This window comes from Elaeis guineensis, chromosome 2, assembly GCF_000442705.2.
Source record: "Elaeis guineensis isolate ETL-2024a chromosome 2, EG11, whole genome shotgun sequence".
NCBI classification, from domain to species: Eukaryota; Viridiplantae; Streptophyta; class Magnoliopsida; order Arecales; family Arecaceae; genus Elaeis; species Elaeis guineensis.
Window position 1 is genome coordinate 94,431,283 of NC_025994.2, and position 17,633 is coordinate 94,448,915.

Consider the following 17,633-nt stretch of genomic DNA (forward strand, 5'->3'; position numbering starts at 1 on the left):
CTGTCGAACGGATGCAAAAATTTAGCAAAGTCACTTCATTTGTTAATTACTGCAAATATAGTCAGGTTTGTGCTGATATAATGGTGAATTCCAAAACAGGATCATCTCGGTAAAAAATTTAAAGAAAACTCTAATCTTTGGCAAAATAAAGATAAAGTGGATTTTCCTTGCTACCATAGGTTTATAAATCATGTATTTCTGATCTCCGTATATCAACGACAATGGTCTCAGCATTTACCGCCGTAAATCTCTCATAATGCTGACTGAGGCAGTTCTGGCAATGATGGTGAGCATGGCAGCAACGTGGTGGCTTTTGTGAAACTATGAAGACATTGAGGCTTAATGAAGTCTGAAAACTGCAGTGAAGTAAAATTCTCGCATGTTTTCTGTCGAATTTTTTCATATTTTTCTGAAACAAAATATTTGATCAATAAATTCCCTTCTGAAATTTCTGTCACAACCAAATTGCAGAAAGAAATTGGTTGCTTAGCCTCTCTTCCTTTTTTTTCTGCAAACATCACAGCTTATATAGAGTTTGCCAGCATGACTGGTCACAATCTCAATAGATTTCCAGCTGCTTCCAAAATAAAAGGCATTTATCAATTTTTATGACAAAACTTTGTAAATAACTTGCATTGATAAGACAACATTGCATCTCAAGACTATCTTAGTAGTAACAACTGACAAATACTGAATTTCTGAAGATGAAAACAAGTCATTAGCTGTGAACTAGAGAAATCACACCACCATTTCAAAAGTCATTTACGGTTACAGAATAGTCACAAGACAAGATATTGTCACTTCATACCATGAGCTCCAAGTCTCATGTTACTCTGGTACCATTCTACTCACCCACAACAAGATACTACGCACTCATTCTATCTCAAATATTAACACAAGCCACATATATAAGGATATCCACCATGACACTGCTTTATATTCAAGAGTCTTCAAATCCTCTGAAGCTCCTCATTATTCTTTCAACCATTATTGCATCAGGCACATAGTTAAAAGTAACCCAAAATGATCACTGGGAAAAACAGGGAGCTCCATCCTCTTCTTGTAGTATGAAAGGCCCGGTATCGCCTCCATTCCAATCATTTTTATATCGATCAATTTGAAATCTGCTAATTTGCATATGAACCGGTCCAATCTCTTCTGCAACTGAAGAAAGTTACCTTTCAGCATTTGGTTGGACTTGGTATCATAAGTCCATCCATTTTCTCCAGGTCTAAGATCTGTCCAGGCATCAGCCCATCCATCAAGAGGAAAAGGCCCATCTGAGACCTCATCCCAGTTCATGTCACCACCGAAAACAACATTTGTATAACGGTTAAGACCGTTGAGAGCCCCTTTAGCCTGAGCCACCCGTTCTTCACTATTCATTCCCCGAGGAGTGGGGCTCTCAAGGTGGGTGGTGACAGCAATCAGGTTCTTGCCCATCCCCACATCGACATTAGCTAAACAGAGTTCTCTTCCCATTGTCGAGTTCTCAAATGGCGCACACAGAAATCCTTTTACAGGTAACTTACTCAACTGCAAACAGGTAACTACTAAACATTATTCTCAGTGTCAAAACAGCAAAAAGTAAAAAATAATAACAAGAACAATAATAGTGAATTATCCATAACTGTGTGTCGAGCACTTATGTTAGATCATGGAGTATATAAGCCATTGGTAGAATAGCTTACTACAACCACTAAAATCTTATATTAGATAAATAATTTATGACATCGTACAGCAGTTATGACTATTAACCTTACCATAATCAAATGATTATTTTCCTAGAGTCTGTTAAATTTTAATTCCCAAAGACCCAACATAGATAAATTTGCCATGACCATCAAATACAGGGAAGATGTGTAAATTTGTTGAGCAAATACGAGAACCATCCTGACATTCATAGATGTGTTACAGGGGAAAAGAAAGGGAAGCAAAATGTTAGATCAGTAAGTGATTCTCTATTAAATATACAATAGATTTTAAACAAGTAATGAAAGGAACAAGTCTTTGATGGTAAGCCAACTTAATGGATATGAGAAGTAAGAGCGGATTAGGATAATACCAGCATGCAGAAATATTTTCTAGTCGCCCTCTCGGGCGGAACTGAACAGTTATAGTCTTTCCACCAATCAGATCTTTGAAAGATTCCATAGATATTAGGTGTGACCTCCTGCAAGATGGAACTTATTACTTCAATCCATGTACAACAAGCGCTTAGAGGAGAGATTTTTTGATGGCAAAAGTGTCATGCCTGAAAGAAAATCAGATCCGGGCGATGCTCCTGTACAAGGCGGCCAATTGCTCGCATTCTGTCAAGCACTTGCACATCTTCACAAAACCAGACATTATAACTCATGATTTTTATCATTCTCGAGGCAAGATTCCGATCACCATCTCCTGCCACAGCCATCGAGTTCTTTTAGGTGAAATTGTAGGAGATCATGATATAAGCTCATGAAACAATGACCTACCCAGCTGATAGGAGGCAGGATATTGGGAAGAACCTTGGAGATGACTACGACCAGTGCCACTGCTGCTGCCTCTGGTGTCTAACCCCTCCATCGTTATGTCACGGCGATTACTAGAGCCCGAAGACGACGACGACGCGGCGCTCCACGCTCCCAGCGCCAAGAGGGCGGTGCCTGCCACCGCCGCGCCCACCTTCAGCGCCGTGGCCGCTGCGGAGGACGGCGGCTTTTCTTCCTCTGCCGATTTCTTGTTCCGATCATGGTCACTTTCGCCGGGATCACGAGATGGGAACTCGGAAGAGCTCTCAGCGTTGCCCATCTCCCTTGCGCTTCTTTCTCTCCCTTTCACAAAGTTATCGGCACGGAGACAGAGACTCTATCGGCGACTTGGAGTCAATAGCACCGGTACTTGTTGGGGTGTGAGTGGGTGGAGGTGGCTTTCGTTGCAAGCGGAAAAGAGCGACTTGGAGTCAATAGCCCGGTACTGGTTGGGGTGTGACTGGGTGGGGAGGTGGCTTTCGTTGCAAGTGGATCAGCTAAACCATGAAGAACGCCGTGACACCATGAACGAGATGCAAACCTCGATACGTAAGGGCGGTGCGATGGAGGTGATCTACCGTGTCGTGTTTTGATCTGTCAGAAGAGACTGTTTCGTGTCTTGCGGTATGCTTGAAGAACTGAGGAACGGTTGGGCCTTTATTCCTTTCCCAACATGGCGCAGTTTGGTGTCCGGTTGGAACCGCCTGAAGTGCGGAAAATACAACGTAGGGTGCACCATTTTTTTTAATTGAATCGTATAGTCATTATTTTTTTTGATACATATTTAATATTTATAAATTAATATTTTATATAAAAATTTTATATAATAAAAATATTTTTATTTAAAATTATAATATTTTTTTATAAAAAAATTTATAATTTTTTAATATTTTATATATTTTTTTGTGAATGTATATGATTTTCTGTGATTTTCTGTGAATATATATGGCTTTCTGTGAATATATATATGTTCACAAAAATTTAATATGTTCAGAGATAGTCACGGGAAGCCATATATATTTATAAGAAGTTATATATATTGACAGAAAGTTATATAAAATCAATATGTTCACAGAAAGTCACTGAAAGTCATATATATTTATAAAAAAAATTTATATTAATAGAAAGTTATATATATTTACAGAAAGTCATATATATCCACAGAAAGTCATATATATTTATCGAAAGTCATACGACAAAAAGTTATATATATTCACATGAAGTCATATATATTCATAAGTCATTCAAGATATCAGAAAGTTATGAAAGATATTTTCGTTATATAAAATTTTTAAACGAAAATACTAATATGTAGACATTAAATATGCATCGAAAAGCAGTGGGTATGTGGTCCAATAAAAAAAAATGGTGCACTCCACGTCAGATTTTCTACGCCACAGATGGTGTACAAAGAATTTTTGGTTGGAAGCGAGCCTATACGGCTGTGCTTCGGCCAAAGAAAACGATACGAACGCGGCTTAACATGGTTTATCCTATAACTATATGCCTATCCAAAATTTGGTATATGTTGCTCCACGGTAGCATACAGTATTTCTTTTTCTTTTTTCCTTCATTCTTCCTTAAAGAGGCTGGCGTACAACAGTGTTTTTTCTTTCATCATCAAATTTTATTATTTTTAAAAATAAAAATAAAAATTAAATTTTATTTCTTAAGTTTTTAAAAATAAAAATATATTGGTATAAATATTATTTATATAAATATAAACATGATATTTATGATCAAGATAATGATAATGACAGTAATGAGTAGTGATAGTAGAGATGATGGCAGCAATGAAGATCCTTTAATATAACAATAATGATAATGATGGTGGAAGCATTGATAGTAATTATAGTGATTATAGTGCCAATGATAATAATAGAATCAACAAATAAATACTTTACAAATAAATAAATAAATAACTACTTTATAAATAAATAGTAATGAAAGCAGCCAAACAAATAAATACTTTATTTTTCTATTGAAGATCATGCAAGCAAAGAAAATGCAATTCAAATTTGGGAATAAACCTTCAATCTTGACATCTAAAGTTGCGAAAAGAAGTATACGTAAATTAATAGATTTTAATAAGTAATGAAAAAAAACAAAGTCTTCGAATGTAAGCCAGCTTAATGGATATGAGAAGTAAGAGCTGATTAGGATAATACCAGCATGCATAACTATTTTCTAGTCGCCCTCTCCGGCGGAACTGAACAACTATAATCCTTCCACCGTTCAGATCTTTGAAAGATTCCATATATATTAGGTGTGACCTCCTACAGGATGGAACTTATTACTTCAATCCACAATAAGTTTTGAGAAGAAAATTTTTAATGTCAAAATTGTCATGCCTGAAAGAACATTAGATCCGGGCAATGCTGTTGTGCCAGGCATATATATATATATATATATATATATATATATATATATATATATATATATATATATATATATATATATATATATATACTCATCTACAAGTTTAAAAATTGCCATTTATGTAGTGAATAAACTTAGCTAATATAAAAGAAACATTTACACTTTCTTGTCCATCAGAAGTGACAAACTCTTTTGGTGCATAGAGCACCATCCTCTGCGGTGGCATTGTCATGGCAGTTTCTTTGTTGTTGAAGATGTCTTCTACTTTTTTACCAAAAGAAAAGGAAGATGTCTTCTACTCGTGTGTTTAATGAGCGCACCCCATGCTATCATGAAGGACATCCTACACATTGTTTCTAATTAAATATAATTAGGATTTGTAACTAGACTTTCCACACCCTATATAATCCAAAAAAATTCGATCTACATGTCCCATTTGGCATAATTATTTGTAGCAACATCTCCATTCCCTCGCAAGTATGGAAGAAAGTGTCTCATGACTCATTACCTTAACGAACACAATATAGTGACCATCTAAGTTCAATGCACTAACCGAAGGTGGCAATTTCAAGAAAAGCAATATTATCCAGGAAATATATCAAACACAATAAATTTTAAAAAAAATCAAGTACCATACAATAAAATGAATAAACGTAAGCAATAGCATTCACATCCACACGACATATAAAAGTTACTCCAATCAGAAAAGCACAGAATGGTTTAGTCATTGGATTGACAGTCTTCAGACACAAATACCTGCACGAAGATACGTGAATCACAAAACGGTAATAAAATTGTCGTACAAATGGTTGGAAGTGCCACTTCCATTTATCTATTGACAAGAAAAACCACCATTGAACGAAGAGAAAAGGGTAACAAAGATTAGTTCTAAAAAAGGCGCATTAGAGTAAGTGAGTACACTAAAGAGAGTTGATACCAACGGTTTATGAAGATATTCTCTTTTCTTTATTTTATTGGATCCCCTCAGACATTTCCACAAGTCCTCTCGGGAATATCATTTTTCTTCTCTGATATCTCGTTTCTTCTCCAGCAGCACCTCCACGCGCATCTCGACTCACATACTGCTAAGGAAATTGTGCAGTGGATTGGCTGGCCAATTATGCCTCTTCAAGCTCCTCTTAAGGTTTCTTCGACTGTTGAAATGTGGCTAATGCTTTCTCTTACCAACCCCACCAAAAAAAAAAAGAGAGAGAAAAAAAGAAAGAAACAGAGAGTAACTTCACAAGCTACCTAACTTGTAATGCACAATTTTTGTCAATACAAAGGAAAAGGTAATCCAACAGCACCTAAACTCATAAGAGTACGATTACAAGATGCATGCGAGGAGTCAACGAACTCAGTTGAACTTCTCAATGAAAGCACGAACTGCCAAATGAACTGCTGCAGAAGTTAATCATTTGATGATGGCACAAGCTGCAACTTGCTTCATTGCCCTGAAAGGATTTAATAAGAACTTAATCATTTGATTTATACATTGATTGAATTGTCTTGTAAAACCATTAAATTAGATCTCCACCTAGACACCCAGGAAATTATGGATTTTCACTTGAAGTTCATATCATCCATTGCAGCACTTTCAAAGGTGAATTTGTTTTGCAAGCCAATATAGTTACGTATCTTTGCCAAGGTAGTACCATTGTGACAGAAGAACACTGTAAATTTGTAAGATTAATTACAGAATGTCACATGGACTATAATTCCACCCAAAAGTCCAAGTCCATAATTGAAGTAACAGGATTAACCACAATTCATCCTATCTGTTTTTCACCTAGTCTCATATTGGAAAAAGAAAAAAGAAAAAAAAAAACAGGGCACAAAATAAAATGCTGCACATCACTGCATCAAACTAGCGGCCTCAGCAATTTTTGCAGCTTGGCATTCTTAAAAAGTCACGAGCGGGAGATATTTAAGAGCAGACCATAGTGATCACTAGGCAAAACAGGAAGCACCAGCTTCTGGAACTCTTTCTTAACCTTTCTCTCTTTACAATAGGTAAGACCTGGTATAGCCTCCATCCCAACCATTTGGATGCTATCAAGCTTAAAGTCCTGCAAGCTGCAAATGAATCGATCTAGTCTCTTTTGCAATTTCCGGTTACCTGACAGCATCTGATTGGCTTTTGTGTCATACGTCCAACCACTTTCTCCAGGCCTTAACTCCATCCAAGCGTCAATCCACCCATCAGGAAGAGGAAAAGCACCATCCAACTTGTCATCCCAGTTCATGTCACCTCCAAATATAACATTGGGCGAGTCTTTGAGAAGATTAAGGGACTCTTTTGCCTGAGCAACACGTTCCTTGCTGTACATCTGATCCCATCGGGGAGGGGCAGGACAGGGACTCTCAAGATGGCTGGTAGCAATGACCAACTTTGTGCCTCCTCCGGCATCAATATCAGCTAAACATAACTCTCTTCCCATTATGGAATTGGTGAACGGTTTACATCTGAATGCTTTCACAGGCAATCTACTCATCTGCAATAAATTGAGAGCAGAATTTCTTTCTATAGATATTCTAAAAATAATTATCTTCACAAATGAAACACTAATGAAGAATGTTAAGCTTGAATCATGGCTGCCTGAAGGAACTGCAAGGACTACAACAGATATCCCTCAAGGTTGTAATAGGTAACTCTTGATAGGCATTATTGCTGAATACGAATACACTGACCCAACTATCACCTTTCCAGATTCTTCTCAAAAAATTTCTAGAAGAACCAAAAAAATCTCACAGAAAATAAAATGCTAAAAGAAGAATAAAATGAAATTAGAACAAAGATAGGGTAATGCTAACAGGAAAAAACCACAAGTTGATGCAACCAGCATGTTGACGAAAATGACTTTTCACAAATAACAAAGAAAAAACTACTAATTCACAATCATGAAAGCAAGTGGCAAAGAGACAATACAGAACAAATATAGAAATCAGATATGCAACACATGGAGAGATAGCCACTATGAAGATCCAGTTGTGTACATGTTTCATACATCAAACTTTTTTAAGATGTACCTGATTGACACAAATTCATATGTAATATGGCCACAATAATAAAAAGTTGTGCCAAATACATCAATGTACCCATCAATAAAAGGGGGAAACATCTTGAGTTCTTATGAGTAATTCTACATTCAATCTGTATGCGTATTATGCATGTATGCACCCTTAGAGATTCGAATTTGTATGATAATACTTCATACTTCCTAAACAAATGAGTTAGTGCATGCTGCAAATCATGGTGTGAGGAAACATCATAAGCTAGTCTTCAGAGGGCACGAACAACTATGAGACAAAGGCTAGTAAATGTGCATATTTTTGCTCCATTCTCAGATTCCAAAATTAGTATAAAATTATGCAAATAAACTGAGAATCAATCATATCATATGTTCTTTCCTAAACAGACATACACTCAAGAGAACAATTTACTGAATAAGTTCAAAGTAGATGGAGGAATGAATAAAAGAAAAGACATTGATGCTATGCCAATGGGCTTTTTCCTTTTTTTTTTTTTTTTCTGGATGATGACATGCCAATGGTTAGAATGACATTTCTGCAGGATCATTATAACGAGCAAACCTGCATGCAGAAATAAGGACTCTCAGCTGCCACCTTCTGTGCCACTGAACATTTATATTCTTTCCACCAGTTTGCATTTTGAAAAATTCCATAAATATTTGGTGTGACCTCCTGCATGATGTTATTCATGGTTATAAATGAATACTACTACTGTAATGACACCTATTAAGATAAAAAACACGCCTGATGTAAGTCAGACCTGAAAGCATATGAAATCAGGTGAATGTTGTTGAATAAGGTTGCCAAGGGCTTCCATTCTTCTGGACACTTCAAGGTCTTCGCGGAACCAGACATTATAGCTCAAAATTTTAAACACATTCATATTTGAAATGAGATCAACATTCTCTGTAGTACAGCGCACAAGAGGATTCGGAATTTAGCAGGTCTGCTAAACTCCCAAATAAATTTATTTTAAAAAAAGAAATATTAAGCCAAGAAACAACTAATTGAACTGCCATATCTTCACTCCTGCCCCACTCAATTTTCAATATTTTACACACTAAGGAGAAGATCATCATGGTTTCAACATGTATGCAGAAAATCTTGCCCAAATTGTGTTCCACCATGGAGGATAGAGACCAAGGCTAGTGATAGTGCAAATGCCTAATATCATGCTCTAGACATTTCCTTCAGATTCAGGTTTGCATGGCACAAAAAAAATATCTCTGACCACATAATTGTATTTCTTCATAAATTGTATCAAAAGAAATTCTCAGTCCATAGATTCATCGTATAACAATATAGAGTGCAAGAATTCTTCAATAACCAACTGATGCACTCAATGCATCAGAGCTGATATCTTGTAAAAAGAAAAGGAACCAATCAGACTGCCAGACTTTTTATTATGAGTCCATTTTCTCCATCAGTTATGAGCAAAGGAATAGTAAATGCATGAGGAGAAAAGATTTAACAGACTGCTTGAAAAGGATTGCCTTGGTTCCTTTATTTTTCTCTTACAGAGAAAAACCGGAGCCCTTCAAAATCATTCACAATTATAGCTAATGAAAGATCTAGAAGATCTAGTATTTAAGAAATTGGTGCCATGAATTTGCTATTTACAAAACCAGATGACTTTTCCCTTTCCTTTTCAAATGTTCTAGAACATTAAGTATCATAGACATGCTTTAGCTCAGCCTCTCTTTCAATTATGAAATACTACCTTACAGACTCAGGAATATGAATGGTGATCAACAAATTAAGTATGCAATTGTAGAAGTCAAAATTTGAGAACAAGAGAGAGAGGGGAGGAGACAACTAAAAAATTTGTTTCTACAACTCAAGTAAACAAGGTGTAAACAAAATGAAAATGAACAAAAATAAGGAGTAGAGCTTGATGATGCAGAAAATCATGAAGCCTGAAGACCATAAGAATACCGGCAAAAATAAATTGGATGCAAGACAGAAACCAGCAAACTGTAGAAGAAAATGGAAATTGGAAGAATGGTGATGGATATATGTTCTCTATATGAAGGTGAAGCAATAATGGCCATCAAAAGAGAGCTTGGAGAATTTTGAATGCAAAAGAACTTTTGTCGATGAGCAAGTTATATAGGAGCAATTTCTCATATTGGGAGCATAGTGGAGTTATCAGAAGTTGGTAATGATGCATAAATGGCTGGTCTTTGCAATGCATTAATGGTTTTCAAAATGAAGGGAAAATAAGAAGGGAACTAGTCACACATTAAGGCTTTATTTGGTTCCCAAGAAAATGAAAGATAATAAAAGTAACTCAGTGATGGAAAGAGAAAAAATTATAGAACATTTTTGCATGTTTGATTGTCTAAGAAAACTAGAGAGAAAGATGTAGAAAACTGGTATTGGTTGGTTGATTCGTTATGATCCAGTTGCCTCTGAAATTCCTACGATTCATGTGGATCATGGGCCATTGAAACAAGGGATGATAAGCCAGTAATTCAAGAATGGAAATTAGTTAGCACAATATCATTTTTAGCAAAACAGAATTTTTTGATAACTTGTTGCCAAATCAATTTAGAGAAAGAGAACTACAAATCATATTAGCATCAATATCAGCATCTTATTCAAATTTTGATCCATCAACTGAGCTAGAAGTGTAAGAAACAGATAAAAATTGAAAACTTTGTGGGCTTCTTGCTGCCTTCTGTCATGATGTTTGTTTTGTTTCCTAAATATTGTATTTATGCCATACATGATCTTTATCGCTTAATTTTGTATGCATGTGTTCCTTTATCTTGCAAGAAGGGTCGCGTCCCTTTTGATGTTAGAATCATGCCCACTATCAGTGTAGTTCACTGGTATTGATGTTACATGTGCATACACACTAAGAAACTCATCATCCTTAATGACAAAACCGTTCGACCATATCATCAACCTTATAAAATCCATCACCACATTAGTCCCAAACAAAGTGAAGAATCGCAATTGAGACTATTCTGTCCTTCATCAAAACCCTAATTTTATCAGAAATCAAAAGAATATTCATCCCCATTTTCTCCAAACCCTAATCTTGGCAACCAAACAGCAGGAAACATCCATGAAAACCTAAAAGCAACGCTAACCAACTGTCAAGCAAAACTTCATCAATAGAGGATCCAGGCACAGGAAAACAAAGAGAAAAGGAAAAGGGGCACGAGACGCAACCTGAGACCGGGGAGGACACCACATCCTTCCTCGCTACCTTTTCGTCGCGGCGGTCGGATTCAGCGGGCGCCGGTCCACGACGCTTGCTGCCACAGCGCTGGAGGGGGAGGAAGACGGAACCGATGGAGGGGTTGGAGAGCTCGTCGGGCTCCAGATCCAAGTCGAGAAAAGCGGATGACGGCGCGGTCCTGGTGCCGCCACACATCTCGCAGGAGGCGGCGCCGGAGGGGTTGGAGAAGGTACAGGCACGGCAAGACCATCGGATAGAGGAAGAGGAGGAGGAGGAGGGAGAGGAAGGAGAGGCGGCGGAAGGAGAGAAGCAGATCTCGCAGGTGTACTTCTGGGAGGCAGGGTTAAGGAAGGTGCACTTGGAGCAGGCCCAGGATGCCATCTTTCTATTCTTCTGGCCGGGGCTTTGCTTTTGCCTTGGCGACTGCGACGGAGAGGAAACGAAACCAAGGAATAATAGAGGGTGGAGAGGCCGAATGCGAGCAGCGAGAGCCATTTTTGAAACAGAAGCGCCACGGTCGGGTTCGGGGAAGCTTGCCCGCCCAAAACTCTCATCGGTCATCAGGACCGGCTCCGAATGCTGGGTTATTTTGAGCGGCCGCTCGCGAGGAAACCAGATTTGGGTAAAATGTAGACGTGCTTGGCGGGCATCGATTGAACTCGAGTCATACCGGCTTTAAGTGATCGAATATCTTAAAAGCTTAATTATAAAAAATAATAATTTTTTTAAAATTTTTAATTTTATTATAAACATTAATTTAATACTACCAAATCATCTAACTTTTAAATTGATTCAACTCGATCCTTACCTATAACTTTTGTTGACCTGCTACGACGGGGTTATCACGTAACAGAACTTTGAAACACCGAAAAGAAAGCTACATAAGCAGATTATATGACATAATGTGATAATTTCATAATGATAGATAAATAAAAATTATAGTTAGAATTTGAATTAAACTAATGTAATAGTTGAATGATCTAATTGTACTAAATAAAAATTTATAATAAAATTAAAAATTTTCAAAATATTTAAAATTTTTTACATAATCAAATCTGTTTTAAATTACTACTCTAATATTTATTAATTTATTTTATAAAAAAAATATAAAACAGAAATTATTAATCTTGCACCTTAGATCGGCCGAGCTACATCTCATTAAGAATTTGAATGCCCTTTCTTATGCCTTCCGGTTATTAATTTGCAAAACTTGATAACCAGATTACAATGATTAGCTGAAATTGTCTGATACTATTCTCAAAGAAGAAGAAATTAATGAATATGAAATCTAGTTCTGGTGAGATGAAACGAGTAAAACATGATATCAATTGAAATCCTGCATGTCTTCTCAAAAATTCAAATCCTAAATGAAATAATGAACCAATGTTGAACGTGCTATCATATTCGGCATTTCTCTAGAATTCCAAAAACACACACAATGCAGTAGAAGAGAAAATTTAACTATGAAACTAACGTGCTTATTGCTAGCACTAAATTAGCACCATTAAAGAACAAGATGTTAATGAGAGACCATTAAAGAACAAGATGTTAATGAGAGAGTTCACAGCACGAACAAAAACTTCAATAAAGGTACTATATGACCAAAAAATAGTATAATAGATTGCTTATCTTATGCTTCCCACAAGGACTATACGTTTCCTTGCAAGGATGTCGGTAGGTCAGCCCGAGTTAAGGGTAACCTAACCAAATCCAATCTCTGTATCCTCTAACCCAAACTCAACCCAAGCCAACCATGTATTTGGGATTTCTCTAATCCAAGTGAACCCAACCCGTAATTATTCCAAGCACGAAACAAGAATTCAGACAGTTCAATGGGTCCCGAAGATCGATTAGTTAAAATATCTATGCCGTTAAAAGAAATAGATAAAGAGATTAGGTTTCGTAGGCGACCTTATGATCATAGCGACTATTATCCACTGATTGAAGAAGAGTTTGAGGGAAAATGCAATCGAGAATGAGACCGGGCCAGATCCTTGGAATTCAGAGAAAAATTGAGGGACTGGAGGAACTCACTTGTTATTCGACATCCGTTTCCACGACTTACTCCGCCATCTCCTTCGATCTTGCGAAGGAGACAAGCATGTGAAACTCAGCACGAGATCAAGAATGAGAGCAGGAAGAGGAATAAGAAGAAATTTGAGACTGGGGGCATACTTATAGTCATAGAAAGCCGTTAAGGCAGTGGGATCTTTGTTGGTTTGTGATGCAAGTGGACCAAAAAATTCCGCACATGCGATAGAGCTCATCATAGGGTCTAATTATTACTTCCATCTGGTCCAATGGTCAACCCCAAATCCCACGGTGGATAACACACCACATCACCCCTATTATATCACCATATCCAGATTGCGCGTTATGCATCGTGCATATGGTCTGAGATTTGCCATAGATTGGTCCATGCAATAAGAGAAATTCTTTGTGCACCACGTGCGGTGCGCGGACATACGCGGTGATTGGCTCACATGCGAGCTTGATGAAATTTTTTTTTTTTTTACTTTTTTGTATGCTGTCCAACCTCCACGAATGAGCCAATCACCGCATATGGTGCACAAAGAATTCCTACGTACTATAGTTGCTCCATTTTAAAAGGCTCAGTAGATGTTAGCAAGCTTAGTCCAGCGATGGTTCCCGGTTGGCCTGGTCGCATGGGATACCAAGCCCATGGAAATTTTCAAAATCATGTTGTGGCATAAGATGAGATTTTGAATAGAGCTTTTTTTTCCCTTTTTTCTTGGGGGTAAACTTTGTGATCTATATTATTGGAAGTAAAGACTGTACAGAAACAGAGGAGTGTGTCCCAAATACAGCAGACCAAAAATGGACCTGTGAGCTTAAACAAAGAAGTAATAAAACATCCTTAGACAAACAACCAAAGAGTAAACCTATAACACCAAAATCTAGTTGCAAGCAAATGTAAGTCATATCTACCCGGACTCTGTTACAAACACATGACAGAAGGGCAGCAGGAAAACAAAAGCATTGAAGAAAATAAAGGCACAGTTCAGTTCAGTAGAATAACAACCCAGATGGTAGTCGGCTTGATAAAGAAATATATAAGAATAATCCTGCTGAACCTTTTGGAGCACAAACAACAGCTTGCAGGAACTAGTACAGGAGATTTTTGTTATGAAAAATTGTGATAGGCGCTTTGACCAAGTTGATAGAAGACGAAGCAAAGATTTCCTTTGTAACTTCCATACAGTACGTATGCGGCAACCTGATAAATAATTTGAGATATGCATTAAATTAATCCAAGTGAAGGAGTATAGAAACCAAGTCCTACCCATGCACAGTTTGAAGACCCGTAGCGTCACAACTAGGAAACAACTGTTGAGAAGGAAGAGAGGTATATCATGAATAGTGTGTCAGCCGAAGAGCCTGAAATGAAAAGCCCCCCACTCAAAGTGTCATGAAAAGTTGAGAGGATCTTATAAACTGTATCACGAAGAGGTGCAAATATTGCTGTAGATACTACTGAAGAACCATATAACCTGTATTGAGTTAATGAAGAATAATGCCAAGAATAAAACAGGAGTTGATCAAGGTATCAGGCATAAATGAGCGGGAATATAGGTTAACAGAATTGCCTAAAACCAATGATCTCCACTGCAACCTGCAGAAATGTAGCAAAGTACAATGAATCTTACCGATTAAAGTCAAGAGAAGATCATTTAGTGGAAGTAACACAGCCCAATATTGAGGATTTTGAATAGAGCTTATAGCATGCATGCAGAATATAAAAGATACTCGAGTAGTTTCAAGGATATGGCATCTGGAGCTGTCATGTACCATGAGATTTTGCAGTTTCTTCTTTTCAAACAATTATCTCTTGGAAGTCCCCACAACTAGATTATATCAAAGTGAACTTTGATGCTTCAATTCAGCCTGACTCTACTGGGATGGGATTTTATGGAACGAGCTGCGTCTATTCCGATTAATATAAACTCTGTTCCAATTGCTAAAGTGATGGCTGCATGGTATGGGGTTGAAACAGCAGTTTTTATATTTCAGAATAATAAAATTACGTTGGAGGGAGATTCAAAAATAGTAGTGACTTGGATTAATGGCAATGATTCTCCACAACATCCTATAACGAGGAATATCAGACATTTTTTGTTCTACCATAACTTTTTTGTTTTTTTTACATTCATGTTCTCCAGCAAGCTAATTATGTAGTTAATTGGTTGGCCAATTTTGCAAGCGTGGAACGGGCTAAAAAAATCTCAATGCAAGAATTTTCACCTATATTGATGTTAAGATTTGACGCTTCGATATTCGATCCATATTGAGCCCATAGCGAGGTTCGCGATGAAAAACGGAGTCCAACGAGACTAAGATCATCTCAAACGGAGCTCGGACGGAGGAGATACGAACTTTTGAAATCAGCACGAAATCCAGAGCGGTGAAAGACCGCCGGCAGCCAGTGGCAGGCTGGCGGAGCGGCAGCAGGTGGTGGGATGTGGCCCAGCGCGTGGGCTGGGCACGCTCGGCCCAGGCCCAGCACCCACGTGGTCCACCGTGGATCGTGAGGCGCCAGCGGTCTACGGGAGCCGCGTGGACCGAAGTCATGGTCCACGCATGGTTCAGAGACTTTTGTGCGCGATCCGATAGCCCAAAAAGCTTCCGATCTTGATCCAATGGCCGGAGAGGTATTATGGCTCGATTAGGAGTCCTAATATGGATCTAATCGGATTTTAAGCTTATTAAAAGGCCTATATACGTGAAACAATGCTGGGTGTGGGTGGTTTTCCTGCTCGTGAGGATCAGTGAGCTTGGTTTTCTCGTACGGCATGGAAAAGAAGGAGCCTGCATGACACTGTGAGAGAAGGAACAGGAGGCTCCTAGATAGCGAACAGCGATCACTTCAAGGGTTCAAGGGGATCTTCTTAGAGAAAGAGTTTTTGTGAGAAGAAACTTTTTGTGAGAGAAATTAGGTGTACAAGGGTTGAGGATGAGATCTCCTCTTGTAAAATTTCTTTTTCATAGTAAAGTTTGTATGCCTCATGGAGGCGAGTCCTTTTGTGCCTGATCCACATATTTTGATTGTTTTTTATTTTGTTTCTTCTTTTTTCCTATTGCATCATGCGATACTGAAAAGGTCTTGGGAGGTGGTGTCCTGGCCAGACATCCACCCAATAAATGGTATCAGAGCGAGACAATACAAGGACGCAGATTACAATAGTGGTGAGCAAGACTGAAGATAGAGAAGACATGAACAATCAAAATGAAGATCAACAAGTTTGATGAAAAAAGTAATTTCTCCTTGTGGCAGGCAAGGGTGAAAGACATGCTCATCCAACAGGGGTTGATCGATGCTCTCTTGTGCGATAAGAAGCCAACCACCATAGACGTGCGGGATTGAAAACGGATACACATGCAGGCGGTGAGTACCATCCATATGTACCTAGCAGATAAGGTGGTGATCCATGTACTGAGCAAGACTTCTCCAATTGTGCTGTGGTCGAAGCTCGAGGAGTTATACATGGCGAAGTCTCTCACCAACACTCTTTTTCTCTGGAGGCAGTTTTACCAGCTGCGGATGGCTGAGGGACAGAGCGTACAGGAGCATCTAAGCTACTTCCAGAAGATTCTCACCGACCTCCTCAGCGTTGGTGAGAATGTTGAGGAGAAGACCAGGGTGCTGGTTTTGCTAGCGTCGCTTCCACCTTCGCACGAGTCCTTGGTAACTGCTCTTTTAGTGGAGAAAAGCACCATCAAGATGGACGAGGTCACCGCGGTGATACTCCAGAACGATGTTCTCAGGAAAGAGAATCTGACTTCGAGCTCAGGTGACGGTAGCTCAGCTTTGGTGGCTTCTGGAGGAGTAGGAGGCGGTAGACAGAGCGATAGGAGATCGCGACGAGGGCGGTCCAAGTCCAAGAGGGATTTAAGCAAAATCAGGTGTTATCGGTGTGAGGAGTTGGAGTATCTAGCCAGAGATTGTCCTCAACTCAAAAATCGGACGGTAGCTGCTGTAGCGACGGCCGGCAGCAATTTAGATGGAGATGTCTTAGAGATATCTGACGAGGTATCCATTTCTTTTCAGTAGTGGATATTAGATTCTACATGCACCCATCATGTATATTGCAGAGAGTAGTTTGACTTTCTGGAGAATAGTAAGGGCATTGTATATTTGCCGGATGGATCGAGCTGTGCGATCAGAGACATTGGGACGGTCAGCTGGAAGACGCATGATGGTGCAGTAAGGAGATTGGAGGAGGTCCGATACATACTCGATTTCAGACATAATCTTATCTCACTTAGCAGACTGAATTTGAGAGGCTACAGGATGGTAGCTGGTGGAGGAATCCTGAGGGTGCTACGTGACGATAGGATTGTGCTGGAGGAGAAGAAGGAGAGCAGATGACATTATTATCTGGTAAAAAATTCAGTACGAGGTGGAGCTTCGGAAGCCAGGTGGAGTCCAAAGCGAGATGGAGCTCCAAGTGGAGGTAGATCGGGCACGAGACAGGAGACTCGGAAGGACAAAAGACGACATC

General features: G+C 38.6%; 2 protein-coding genes across 4 annotated transcripts; both read right to left on the reverse strand.

Annotated features, from left to right (window-relative positions):
- Positions 1-730: 730 nt before the first annotated feature.
- LOC105050978 (uncharacterized) lies at positions 731-2,922 on the reverse strand. Of its 2 annotated transcripts, none has more exons than XM_010931224.4 (4): positions 2,508-2,922; positions 2,255-2,400; positions 2,066-2,173; positions 731-1,536 (listed from the first exon to the last, which is right to left on the reverse strand). In XM_010931224.4, the coding sequence occupies exons 1-4, from the start codon at positions 2,788-2,790 to the stop codon at positions 988-990; spliced, it is 1,086 nt and encodes a 361-aa protein (XP_010929526.1). In that variant the 5' UTR covers positions 2,791-2,922; the 3' UTR covers positions 731-987. The 2 variants fall into 2 exon arrangements, with proteins under 2 accessions (XP_010929526.1, XP_010929518.1); XM_010931216.4 differs by having other exon boundaries at positions 2,475-2,920.
- A 3,606-nt stretch (positions 2,923-6,528) lies between these two features.
- LOC105050993 (uncharacterized) lies at positions 6,529-11,688 on the reverse strand. 2 transcript variants are annotated; one of them, XM_010931246.4, is made up of 4 exons: positions 11,103-11,688; positions 8,683-8,759; positions 8,484-8,594; positions 6,529-7,384 (listed from the first exon to the last, which is right to left on the reverse strand). In XM_010931246.4, the coding sequence occupies exons 1-4, from the start codon at positions 11,671-11,673 to the stop codon at positions 6,800-6,802; spliced, it is 1,344 nt and encodes a 447-aa protein (XP_010929548.1). In that variant the 5' UTR covers positions 11,674-11,688; the 3' UTR covers positions 6,529-6,799. The 2 variants fall into 2 exon arrangements, with proteins under 2 accessions (XP_010929548.1, XP_010929539.1); XM_010931237.4 differs by having other exon boundaries at positions 8,683-8,828.
- Between the last annotated feature and the right edge of the window lie 5,945 nt (positions 11,689-17,633).

Bases quoted from the DNA above. Each gene is read 5' to 3' on its own strand.
- LOC105050978 (XM_010931216.4), bottom strand. From the start codon at position 2,790: ATGGGCAACGCTGAGAGCTCTTCCGAGTTCCCATCTCGTGATCCCGGC. The intron at 2,401-2,474 runs GTAGGTCATTGT...TGGCTGTGGCAG, and splicing joins TCCTGCCTCCTATCAGCTGG to GAGATGGTGATCGGAATCTT. The intron at 2,174-2,254 runs GCATGACACTTT...TCCATCTTGCAG, and splicing joins CGGATCTGATTTTCTTTCAG to GAGGTCACACCTAATATCTA.
- LOC105050993 (XM_010931237.4), bottom strand. From the start codon at position 11,673: ATGACCGATGAGAGTTTTGGGCGGGCAAGCTTCCCCGAACCCGACCGT. The intron at 8,829-11,102 runs GTTGCGTCTCGT...GCTGTACTACAG, and splicing joins GGTGTCCTCCCCGGTCTCAG to AGAATGTTGATCTCATTTCA. The intron at 7,385-8,483 runs GTTTGCTCGTTA...AATTTATTGCAG, and splicing joins GTCCTTATTTCTGCATGCAG to ATGAGTAGATTGCCTGTGAA.